The sequence below is a fragment of the Erigeron canadensis genome, chromosome 2 (genome assembly GCF_010389155.1).
Source record: "Erigeron canadensis isolate Cc75 chromosome 2, C_canadensis_v1, whole genome shotgun sequence".
Classification (NCBI taxonomy): Eukaryota; Viridiplantae; Streptophyta; class Magnoliopsida; order Asterales; family Asteraceae; genus Erigeron; species Erigeron canadensis.
This window is the reverse complement of record NC_057762.1, coordinates 29,625,462-29,639,052: the sequence shown is the minus strand read 5'-3', so window position 1 is coordinate 29,639,052 and position 13,591 is coordinate 29,625,462. Positions and strand designations below refer to the sequence as shown.

Sequence of the window (13,591 nt, the reverse complement as noted above, 5' to 3'; positions counted from 1 at the left end):
CTCGCCAACGGAAAACACATAAGATTTGCTTGCAGTGAGCACCGGAGAATAATCAAAATCAAATCAAAAATCAGAGATATGATAAAAGATATTGGATCATTTTCCGACGAGAAATTCGACGCTAAGAAATGGATAAACAATGCCTGCCAGTCACGTCATCCAGAGGATCCATTAGATACTTGCTTAATCGATCTCGAAACTAGCTTACAAGACGTTTCCGAACAGATCGCTAAATCTCTTGAGGAACAGAGCTCCGCCGCTATCCTCCGTGTCCCACGCGCCACACGTGACGTCATCCGTATCCGTGATGACGCTCTTTCTCTTCGTCAGTCTGTTGCTTCTATTCTCCTCAAGCTTAAAAAAGTAAGATCTCATATATTCACTCATATAATATATATATTTATATATGTGTATATATATAATTATGTATATGTATATATGTTAATTGTGCAATGCTGAGTAGTATTCACTGTCAATTGCTGTCAGGATTTATATTAGGATTTTGACCGTTGTTTTCGTTAGCAAATGTCGTTGTTGATTTGCAAGTTATGTAATTGTAGTTGCTGAATTGTTGATAGGTCTGATGATATATCCGAGTGTGTATATATATATATATATGCTGATTGCTGATAGTGATATTGATTGTGTAATGAGGTTCATATTTTTGGTGTTATGTTAGGGTTTATAGATGTACTACATGTTGTACGGATCGTATAGTCTAGGTAAGAAGCAAATGTGTTTCGATAAGCTTTGCTTTATAAAACTTACGGAGTATTATGTGTTTTGTTATGAACATTTTGTGTTATCCTTAGATCTGTATAATACTGAATGTCTGAATCAAAATGTATAGCACTTGTTGTGTTTTGCTATTGTGTGTCCAACTCTCGAAATGTCTAGTTTGTGGACCAAACTTTCAATCCATTCCTATTGTATGTATCTGGCAATCTCTTTTGACTTGTGAAATGGTGAGGTGATGCCAATTTTAATAGCAACTTATATGGCTAACAGTTTAATAAGACATAGTCAAATTGTACGTATTTCATTTCTCCTAATTGGTCTTTTGTTCATTGGCTCAATGTCTAGAATAGTATATGTAGGCTTACCTTATGTGCAATTCTTGTTTTTTATGTCTATAGGCGGAAGGTTCATCAGCAGAATCAATAGCTACCCTTGCTAAAGTTGATATAGTCAAGCGGAGAATGGAAGATGCTTACGAAACACTTCAGGTGGAAATATATTATATTCTTTTGAATCCATTATCTTCATTCACCATGACCTTTGTGATTTGCTTTATTATAATGGCATGGAATCTTTTAAGCGTCTTCAAATTTCATATGTATAGGATGCTGCGGGTTTGACTCAATTAAGCTCCACAGTTGAGGATGTTTTTGCCAGTAATGATCTTCCTCGTGCAGCAGAAACCTTGGCCAACATGAGGCATTGCTTGACTGCTGTTGGAGAGGTAAAAGTTCATTTATATCTCATGATCATTTTTAAGAGGTTCAATATGGGTTTATCCATCGTTTTCTTTTCAGGTTGCAGAATTTGCCAATATTAGAAAGCAGCTTGAAGTCTTAGAGGACAGACTGGATTCAATGGTACAACCCCGTCTAACAGATGCAATAACCAATCGCAAGGTGAAATTTGAAGTCAAAGTTTCCGATTGATCTATAATGCAATGCCTATAACCGTTACTTCTATGTCTGGAGATTTTAATTAATGTGCTCATATATTTCATGTGTTTAGGTTAATGTGGCCCAAGATTTGCGTGAGATACTCATTCGCATCGGAAGATACAAGTCCTTGGAGAATCACTATACTAAAGTTCATTTGAAGCCTATTAGGAAGCTTTGGGAGGATTATGAATTAAAACAACAACGTACTAAGACTGGTATCGAGAGAAATCAAGTTGAAAGTATTTTGAGTTCCCACGATTATCAATCAAGTTCGCCTACAGTTTCATTTCCCAGTTGGCTGCCCAGTTTTTATGATGCATTATCCCTTTATCTTGAACAAGAATGGAAATGGTAAATGTTCTCTTTCATATCTGATTCCAGTAGGCTATATCAGTTCTTACACGAAAAGCTTATAAAACATGCCTGCACTTCTTATGATGTACATTATTATGTGCCATTGCCTGCAATAAAGCACAGTGTATGATCGTTTCGCTTATACATAATGAAAATTGTTCTTTTTATATACTTTTTTAAGGATATTAAATCCAACTAATCCCATGAAATCATTATTACTATTTATAAAATGTATCCTAATATATGGCAATTCTCAGATAGTGATAAGACAGCCTCAGGTATGAACTGCTAAGAAATAATAGTCAATCATAAATGAGGCAATGACAGGTTAGTGAATGAGATAAAGTACTACTGGATTGTAAGGCAGGGTTAATATTGAAATATAATCATTGTAGTATTACCAGATAGGCACAGTGTTGGTTTTCTTTCCGTCCTTTGTTCACTTCACACAATTCACCCTAGCAAATAACCTACGTTACACAAAGGCCTTCTCTTTGCCAGAGGTATTGGATTTGTTTCTCATGTAGAACTATGAGTTTGTTTTTGTACATTTGGTGTAGTAGTAAGGGTACTATATATGTAGGTGAAGGTAGAAAGCATCGAAGTCTGGGATTACTTTTTGCCACCTTTAGTTTTTTCCCTGGGTTCTTGTTAGATTACTGTTGTGGCTGCTGGCGCTTTATTATGATGTACCTGTCTCTTTGCTCAATTTGGTATCAGAAATTGAATGCCCGATAATGTTAATCATTGAATTACAGAGTTGTGCTTATGTTATTTATCTAGTAAATGGTCAAATTGGTTAAATGGCACAAGAATTGGTAGTTATTGTATGTCGCAATTGTAGACTCACGTTATATGTGTTGAAGCTAAAATAGTTCTACAATAGGTGTATAGTGTACCAAGGAAAACAGTCTTAAGCAGGTCCCAAGCCAACTATGTGAATTTAATGATTACGAGAGCAAGTACCCGCGAGTTGTGGCGGTGAGATGGTGGGGGTGATAGGTCATAGAGTGTGATAGCCAAATGCCTTAGCCGTACGGGCTCCGCCCTCGGATTTAAAAATTCGTCGAAAGTATATCGAATGACATCTCTAATGAAAGAGCATGAAATTTTAAGAACACCCATATAATTTTTATAATTTATCGATGTACGGTTTTTGAGATAAAAGATTTTGAATGAATTGGAGGAATAAATGATTTATGGAGGAGAGAGAAAACAAATGATTGGTTGAGATTTGAGGAGATAGAAAGGGTGTTAGGTAAATATAGAATTGAAATATGGGCATTTTGAGAAAGTAAATGTTGAAACTTAAAATGTAAACATGGGAGATCTGCTTTATAATATAGTATAGATAAGAGGGATCATCATTGTCTTTGAATCTGTGGTATAGCTAGTTGTCCAACAATAGTAGTGGGAAAGCGGCCTCTATTAATTTAAATATAGATATAGATGTACAGAGAATAAATGCTTATGTTAATATAGTATTAGTTTCCATATTAGTATTAGTTTACATATTATTAGTTTTTCATGTATTAGGTTAGTAGACTCTATAAATACAACCTCTTGTAATCCTCATTATCACAATTCAATATAATAATCTATAAGGTTTTTCATGGTATCACAACCATAAAATCCGGACACAATTTCCGGCCTCAAAATTCTGACCAACAACCCTAAAAATCATCTAAAATCCGGCCATCTACGATTAACCTTTTATATCTTCGAATTAAACGACACCTCCACTACCAATATACTCGAAATTACTTTCCGAGGACAACCCAAAAGTTTCGCGACCCCGGATCACCACATGCCGCCTTCTTTCTCGCCGGAAAATTCAAAATCCGGCCAATTGGCTCGTTTTTCCGGCGCGTTAGAGTACACCGCCACCACCGTTGTTATCCTCAACAAGACGACAAATTCCGGACAAAACCCACCTCTTTGATTTCACTTTAGCTGCCATTGACCGCTGCTGCCGCCGTTGACCACCGAGTTGACCGCCACGCCGGAACCCTAATTATTTACGAAAAATAGAAATTTAACTTGATATTCTAATGGCAATGCTAAATCCTATCTCCACACAAGACAAAGCAATCCACAACTCCCACAAATTTGCCTTCAAACTATCTCCAACTAATTATGGATATTGGAAATCCATGCTTGAAGCTTTTTTCACCACACATGGTTTATATGGTTACATAAATGGCACAATTTCGTGTCCTTCTCCAACAATACAAGAAAAAGGCAAAGACAAAGATGCTTCATCCACTTCACAACCAAACCCGAATCATCTGATTTGGTTATCTAATGATGCCCATGTACGCATGCTTATTATGTCTACTGTGTCTGAAGCATCGTTCCAACATGTATAAGGAGGTAATTCACGTGAATTGTGGTTATCTCTTGCTCGCGCATATGCCCCACAAACCTCGTCTAGGGAATATACCTCTAAGTCACAACTCCTTTGACTTCAGATGAAAGAAGGTGAATCAACTTCTACTTATCTTACTCGAGCATACTCTAGAGTATGTTGATGCTCTTGCAAATATTGGCGAACCAGTGAAAGACAAAGACCTTATGATGCAAGTTATTACAGGTCTTCCCGATGATTACAACAACTTCAAATCAACCATACTTGGCCGACCAACCCCCTTGGCATTCTCTAAGTTGAATGGGCTTCTCTTGGATCTTGACTACATGGTTAAGAAACCCGTGGCTAATTTAACCCCCGCTCAAGCTTTCTCGACTGCTACATTGCCACAGTCTTCGAGCCCTTGTGGAAATTAACCTTCGCTTCCTAATGATACTATGGAAACCCTTCAACAACTGGTAGCTCGTCTTGGTTTTCAGCTTCAACCATCATCTGCCTAGTCACCTCAAACTTTTTACACAAATCGGTCCACAATAACCGAGGCAACAATAAGAACAATCGTAGAGGTCGTGGCAATTATCAGAATTCCCAAATTCGCAAGGGAGGTAATCAAAATCCACTTTCTTGGGCAACTAATCAAAACACTATATATGGTACTTGTAGCAAGTGTGGAATCAGTCATGTCCTGTCATAATGCCCAAATCAGGACCCTCCACAATTCGTAACAGGCAGCCGTATGCTAACTTTACTCAGACCAACTATGCTGCTAATACTCGTTCTCCTGCTTCAACTTCATGGCTTCCTGACTCAGGTTCTAATTACCATATTACTCCTAATCTCTCTAGTTATGACACGTTCCAGCTGTACCTTGGTGATGACAATGTTCATGTTGGCAATGGTAAGGGTCATCCTATTTTACATATTGGCTCTTCAACTTTTTATTCACCTAATAAAAGTCTTTCTTTACGAGATATCCTTCATGTTCCTGAAATTAAACAAAATCTTCTTTCCGTTCAAAAGTTTTGTTTAGACAAAAATGTGTTTTTTGAATTTCACGCAACTTTCTTTACTGTGAAGGACAAGGTCACCCGTTCTACCCTCCTCACTGGTCCAAGTAATGGAGTTCTCTACTCCTTTTGTCTGCCACATTGTCAACCTATCCAAAAATCTGTCTTCACCACTGTTTGAGTCTCACCTTACGTGTGGCATCAAAGACTGGGTCACCCTCATTCGAAATTGTTTTCTTCCATGTTATCTAGATTTAAGTTATCGCTTTCTAGTAATAGTTCTTTAAGTCATTGTATTGTTTGCTCTATTGGCAAGTCTTCGAAACTGCATTTACCGTTATCTCGCAATAAAGCTTTAAATATTCTTGATCTTGTTTATTGTGATGTATGGGGTCCTTCACCCGTTCCTTCTTTTGATGGCCATTTTTATTTTTTGTTGTGTGTTGATTCCTTTTCACGTTACATGTGGTTCTTTCCCTTGAAACGTAAATATGATGTCTATCATATATTTACTTAATTTGTTGCTATGGCAGAACGTCAATTTAAAACAAAATTGAAATCAATCCAAACCGATGGAGGGGGTTAATTTCGCAAATTGTCGCCTTTTTTTTCTCAAATCTAGGCATCATCCACAGATTCTCTTGTCCTCACAGAAGTGAACAAAATGGCCTTGTTGGAATACGACACTGACATGTCGTTGAAATTGGTCTCACTCTTCTTTCTCAATCCGGTGTCCCATCTAAATTCTGGCACTTTGCTTTTAACACTGCAATCTCCCTTATCAATCGCATGCCCTCTTCAAAGACAGCACGCACCTCTCCTTTCGAGTTTTTGTTCAAACGGACACCCGATTACACTTTTCTCCGTGTTCTTTGTTGTCAATGTTTTCCTTACCTACGACCCTATAATCCACACAAAATGGATTTTCGGTCTACTCCTTGCACATTCTTGGGGTATAGCACCTCTCATCACGTGTATCTGTGTTTTGACCACGAGTCTGAGCGTCTCTATATTGCTCGTCATGTCCGCTTTAATGAACACTTCTTCCCATTTCGTCAACCCGCCTCGCCACCAACACCTACCTCTCAACCAGAAGAATACTTCTGGTCTTATCCATCACCTCCACCTCCTACGATAAACCCAGTTTCAGATGAGTTAGTTGAAAATGTTGATTCACCTCCTCAACCTGAGCCCACAACTACGTTCATTGCTCCTGTCCAACCTGTACAACATTCATCAGAACCCGCACAATTCGTCGATCCTATTCCCTCCTCCAGACCATCATCACCACCTCAGCCCACTACACGCACACGTCCTTCAAATCTTAGCCAAAATCCAGCTAAAACATAATTTTTTGATCCCTCAGCCTTTGCTATTGCTAATAGGAACCCTCTTTGGGGCAAAGCCATGGAGGATGAATTTTCGGCTCTCATGAGAAACGACACATGGTCATTAGTGCCACGTGTTCCTGGAAAAAATGTAGTTGATTGCAAGTGGGTATACAAAGTTAAACGTGATCAACGGGGAATTATCATTCGCTATAAAGAGAGACTTGTTGCTAAGGGATTTCACCAGCAGCCGAGCATTGACTACACTGACACCTTTAGCCTTGTTGTCAAGGCTACCACTATCCGGGTTGTTTTATCTATTGCTACAGCTAACGATTGGCCCCTGAGACAATTAGATGTCCAGAATGCTTTCTTACATGGTGATCTTAAGGAAACAATGTATCTAGGCGGTTTTGTCGACAGGTCAAAACCTGATCATGTGTGTTTATTGCACAAATCATTGTACGGTCTAAAGCAAGCACCAAGAGCGTGGTTTCATCGGCTCTCTGAGGCTCTTTATTGCATCGGTTTTAGGGGATCCAAAACCGATCCCTCGTTTTTTATCTATTGTGCTCGTGGTATAGTGCTATATATGCCCGTGTACGTTGAAGATATTATTTTGACAGGTAACAACCCTTTGGTCCTTGATCAGGTTGTTCATTAGCTTAGCCGTGCCTTCGCCATTCAAGACATGGGGCATCTGTCCAATATTTTGGGTGTGGAAATCACATGCACAGGTTCCGATTTGTTTCTATCTCAATCCAAATATATTACAGATCTCTTGGAACGCACAAATTTGTCCAATGCCCAGACCAGTTCCATCTCCTCTTTCTACATCTGTGGTTTTGTCTAATGGTGTAGCACTACTTTCTCGGATCCCGTAAAATATCGAAGTATTGTTGGGGAGTACGCTACTCTTTCTATATGCTGTGAACAAAGTGTGTCAATACATGCATTCCCCGACTGAGAATCATTGGTCAGTTGTTAACCGTATTCTTCGTTACTTACAAGGGACATCCGGTTACGGATTATGCATCTCTAGCAACTCATCAACTCAGTTACATGCTTATGCCGATGCCTCCTTCAATGCTATTAATGCTTACTCTGATGCTGATTGGGCGAGTTACCCAGATGACCGTCGATCCACAAGGGATTTGCTATATATCTAGGATCTAATTTTGTCTCTTGGTCTGCTAGAAAACAACGCATTGTATCTCGGTCATCCACATAGGCTGAGTACAAGGCTATGGCTGACCCTGTTGCCGAACTTACATGGCTTCAATCTCTACTTCAAGAATTGCGCATTCCTATACATACTACTACAACATTGTGGTGTGACAATCTAGGCGCTACTTATTTGTCAGCTAATCCAGTCTTTCATGCTCACACAAAGCATGTGGAAATTGATTTTCATTTTGTACGAGAGAAGGTTGCTGAAGGAAATTTGTCAATAAAGTTCATATCTTCACATGATCAGATTGCTGATGTTTTTACGAAGGCGTTATCTTCAGATCGGTTCATGCTGTTGCGATCCAAGCTAAGAGTCGCACAACGGCCTTAGCTTAAGGGGTGTATTAAGATAGTATTGGTTTCCATATTAGTATTAGTTTAAATATTATTAGTTTCCATGTATTAGGTTAGTAGTGTTTATAAATGCAACCTTTTGTAATCCTCATTATCACAATTCAATACAATATAAGGTTTTTCAACTTATATATATATATATCTTCGGTTCTAACTCATGATATGGTTGGATCATATCAAATCATACTATTTACTATTTACATCAATTGTTGGGATAAAGCAGAAATTCAGTGTCTGAATTTAGTTAAGTTTCAGTTGAATCATGTGGAATTGTAAGATCATGATGTGAATGGTGAAGATTCTCCCAACTGTAATAAAGGTTGAGAACATCACCTTGTGTTAGCACATGTGAAATCGGTTAACCATTCTTATATTTTAAGAGTGCGGCATGTGACCGGACCATATTAGAATCATATTATCCTTTCAAAGTTGCTATCTAATATATATATATATATATATTTCCAGGTCTATGCTTGCTTTTCCAGAAGATTACAAGACTCTTGTTCCAAAGCTATTAATTGAAGCAATGGTGGCTGTGGGTGCCAGCTTTGTTTCTCGCATCAACCTCGCAACAGGAGATGTAGTTCCCGAAACCAGAGCATTAGCCAAAGGTCGCAATCTGAAACTAATTGTGATTTTTATTTTGTGTCATGAGATTTGCTTTAATTTGATAAAAGTAGGTTTGTAGTCTTTCACTCAATTTTTCATGATCTAAGGTTTATCTGATATTCCATTACTTCATTCAACATATATAGGGTTGGTTTTGCTTTCGAATTTTCGCCAACATGGACTAAGTATATATTTTCTCATAAGAGATTGCTTTCAGCCTTTTGATCAATTAACCTTGTCATGCGTAAGAATCAACTTGAATCAGTTTGCTTTCAGAAATGAAAGAAATATTGTTGATAGTGTATTGCACCTATGTCTTGGGTGTTACTTTCATATGTTGTGCCGTTCATGGACACACATTTCATGTATAATCATGCTATATGCCACTCTTTCCCTGTTCTGTTAGAATATGCCGCACTATCAAAACTTAAGCTTCCATGTTACAATTTCAGGTGTATTAGATATCTTATCTGGAGATATGCCAAAAGGCGTAAAAGTGCAGACTAAGCATTTGGATGCGTTAATTGATCTACACAGTATGACCGGCAGTTTTGCAAGAGATGTGCAACACCTTTTTGGAGAATCAGATCTCAATGTTTTGAGGGATACTCTCAAGGCAATCTACCTTCCTTATGAATCATACAAGCAAAGGTAAATTCCCATAATACCCTTGTTTTTATCATTATAGAATAAAGTAATTATCATTGAGAAAAATATTGCTTCTACTTTTGCATTGATTTTTATGGTATCATACAAGTAAGTTCACTTTAAAACACATGGCAGGACATATGAGAAGGGTTCTGGTGCTACTTTTAGATATTAATTTTGCTTTCTCCATGTTGCCTGCAGTTTCAAAGCATTTGTATTGGGCCCAATTGAGTATTTCCACCACATATTCAGATTTTTTTAATTGATTTAAATTAGCATCTACAAAGATGCTCCGTTTTGTGAAAGAATGAATCATATATTAATTTTTTTGGGTAAGAGGGAATTCTTAAAAGTACTCTTGACATTGATATCTGTATCATCGTTAAGAACTACTTTACAAGTTCACCCTTTTCTCCAATAGTTACACATAAAACACGTATCATCATGTGTCTATCTGTAATCTTTCAACAATGTTTATAATTTCCTGTTTGCATAGTAAATTAACACATTTCACATTGATCGAGTTGTATCCTTTATCATTAAAAGTACCATCTAATCTATATTTAATGAATCTGGATTTTGTGATCTACCTAGCGTATTTATACATTGTGCGGAAGCAATTGGTCTTATACTAACGTCAACAATTAGTTCATTTCACATATTTGAAGGCTAAGAGTAGCAAACAGTATGCACATGCCTAGCCGACATTTCCATTTCGACCGTTACTTATGAACGGATCAATCCGGGTTATGGTTCATCTTGTGGATCAAACAGATGAAAACAATGAATGTACTTGGGTGGAAACAGTACAAATGTTTTGAACGATCAAAAATTGTTTGAAGTGTACTTTATTGCACAAACCAACCTATAACATTATTCAAAATTTTAGATACTATTGAATTAACCTAAATTATATAACTTTTGCAGTATTTGACACATTTTCTAGATACTGTTACAAAAATATGTATAAAAACATGTTTTGGGTCAAAAATCCTGTTTAGACATCTACTAGTAGAAATTTACCCATTTTGACCTGTTACTGAACCCACCAGATCCACCCTTTCTGCCACCTCTACTATATTGTTGCAAATTCTTCTTTACTCCCACACTTTCTTTTTTCGAGGATGCAGTTACTAATCTAAATTATGTTGTAGGTATGGACAAATGGAGCGTGTTACCCTCTCAGCTGAGATTTCAGCTATTGATCTGAGAGGTGCTGTGACTCGTGGTGTTGGAGCACAAGGGATTGAACTTAGTGAAACCGTTAGAAGAATGGAAGAATCAGTGCCACAAGTCATTGTACTTCTTGAAGCATCTGTAGACAGATGCATCAGCTTTACTGGTGGCTCAGAAGCTGATGAACTCGTTCTTGCTCTTGATGATGTCATGTTACAATTTATTTCAACCCTTCAAGAAATCCTTAAAACCCTAAGAGTTGTATGCGGGGTTGATATTGCCCATGATGGCATTGGTTCAAAGAAGGAAACAGGATCAGATAAAAAGGAATCTCGTAAATCCGAGTTGTCAAGTGAGGAAGAGTGGTCTTATGTCCAGAGTGCACTACAGATACTCACGGTTGCAGATTGCCTGTCAAACAGATCTGCAGTTTTTGAAGCTTCCTTGAGAGCTACACTTGCTAGATTGAACACAAACTTATCTTCTGCAGTTTTTGGCTCTAGTATTGACCCAAATTCATCGCATGAGACTGTTGATGGAAATGGAGATTTATCTATGGCTGGAAGGGCTGCATTAGATGTAGCAGCATTAAGGCTCTTTGATGCTCCAGAGAAAGCACGGAAGCTTTTTAATCTGTTGGAGCAGGTATGTGTTCCATTTTTATCCTTTTTCTTTTTGATACCTGAAGCTGGCGCTATAGATGACAAATTGAGTTGGTCTGGGGTAGTTAACAAATCATATCAACATATAGTCATCAACTTATAAGTAAAAACTATATCAGCACCTATATGAATCTATTTTTTTGGTCCCGGGCACACATTGCTTCATATGAGCGCACACTCGTACCTCCTAACCCGTATGAAGTACAAAAATTACACTAAAAAAGTAACATATGATTACAAATTTTTTACTTAGATAATAAGTTAATTTCTTTTAGTAAAGTTATTTAGAAGGTTTTCCATATTTAATACACTTTGGAGTTTGGACAACTTACCTTTTACCTTTTTAGTCGGTTTTTTCCATATATTCCTGTTTGACTAGTGACAGATAAATCACAACCCAAATTAACCCTTTCGTAAGGAGATGGGATATATTGCTACCTCTATCCAGATATGAAAAGAATTAGCTACCTGAGCATAGATTTGGCCCAGGCTTTCTTCTACCCTCTAGCTGAATCTTCATGTATTATATCTTCGTCTCTATGCAAATAAACATTTTCTTTTTTCTTAGTCAAAAGATCCACGGTTCCATGCACTTCCAGTTGCATCTCAAAGAGTTTCAGCATTCGTGGACGCAGTAAATGAACTTGTATACGATGTCCTCATATCCAAAGTAAGAAAGCAGTTTAATGGCGTTTCAAATTTGGCCATCTGGTCTGCTGTGGAGGAACAAACTGCTTTTCACCTTCCGAGCTTTAGTGCATATGCTCAAGCATATGTGACAACTGTGGGTGAATACCTTCTCACTTTACCCCAGCAGTTGGAGCCACTAGCTGAGAGCATTTCTAACAATGATGCTAATGCCGAGGAGGCCCAATTTTTTGCAACAGAATGGATGTTTAAGGTACACACTATACTATTTTTGCCTCCAATTATAAAGATGTAGTGAACTAAGGCGATTTGTATAGAAAGGCAACCAACTTTGTTTGATTTCTGTAACTGGCAACCAACTTAATTTGGCCAATACCATAACTCAACGTAAGCGGTATCAAATCACCCAATCGACGCAGCTAAAGAAGATCTGAACATGGTTTTTCAGGCATTTTTCATTAAACTTTCGACTGTCGAGGGTTGTTTTAGGTATTTTAAAAGCTTAATTCTCAACAAAAACAGATGGTAATTACCCAAAACAGAAATAAGATAAAACTTGGTTGCCTTTTTATGCAATTACCACGTTGAGATATACTCCCCGTGACCCAAAATAAACACAACATTGATGGGGACATATACTTCTGTGAATTTGTTCGTTTATTAATTATGTTAAGTACCTTGCTAATGGCAATTAGAGGAATGTTATCCAAATCAATATTTTGATACTTCTGACCTGTTTGACCTCTTATACATTTGATATTTTGAGGAGCCCAATCTATACGTTTTGTAGGAAAATGGGTCAAAATTGAAATCTTTCAACATATCTGTGGTTATTAATGTTTAGCATCCCTGTGTTGCTTATTGATATAGGTTGCGGAAGGTGCTGCGGCTCTATTTATGGAGCAACTGAGAGGTATCCAGTACATAACAGAACGGGGAGCACAACAGCTATCAGTAGATATAGAGTACTTGAGTAATGTGTTGTCAGCATTGTCAATGCCCATCCCTCCCATCCTAGCTACATTTTACACTTGCCTATCGACCCCAAGAGATCAACTCAAAGATGTCATTAAAACTGATTCAGAAAGTCTTGATCTCCCTACAGCCAACCTTGTTTGCAAAATGCGACGTGTAAATTTGGAATGATAGGTAGGGAACAAGATGCATGTTGTACCATTTTCGCTTCTTAGGTAGCATGAGGAGTTTTGGTATGAGATAACTACAATTTTAACTTTATATTTCTTCCTATATATTTTTATATACTTGAATGTAGTTATGAAATTTTTAGGTTTTTTGGAGTACGAGAGTACAATATACCTGCAAAAGTTCGATGTATGTGTTCGTTGCTGATATAAATGAAATGAAGGTAAATGTTATGGGTTAAAAACTTGAAATTCAGCAAGGTTTAGCTAGAGAAATAAATTTGCATGTTTTATATCTTTGAAACCATTTGTCATCTCCGGATTTACTTTGGGCTCATAGCCATATAATATTCAGCCAATATATAGCCATATAGGTATAAGAAAGCCCA

The 13,591-nt window shown here is 37.5% G+C and overlaps 1 protein-coding gene across 1 annotated transcript; it reads left to right on the top strand.

Annotated features, from left to right (window-relative positions):
• LOC122588989 (conserved oligomeric Golgi complex subunit 7) lies at nt 1-13,395 on the top strand. The gene is made up of 10 exons (XM_043761216.1): nt 1-363; nt 1,137-1,226; nt 1,343-1,462; nt 1,536-1,637; nt 1,747-2,027; nt 8,783-8,928; nt 9,379-9,577; nt 10,729-11,395; nt 11,981-12,313; nt 12,931-13,395. Exons 1-10 carry the CDS (start codon nt 79-81, stop codon nt 13,204-13,206), a joined length of 2,499 nt encoding a protein of 832 aa, XP_043617151.1. The 5' UTR covers nt 1-78; the 3' UTR covers nt 13,207-13,395.
• Nucleotides 13,396-13,591: the final 196 nt, after the last annotated feature.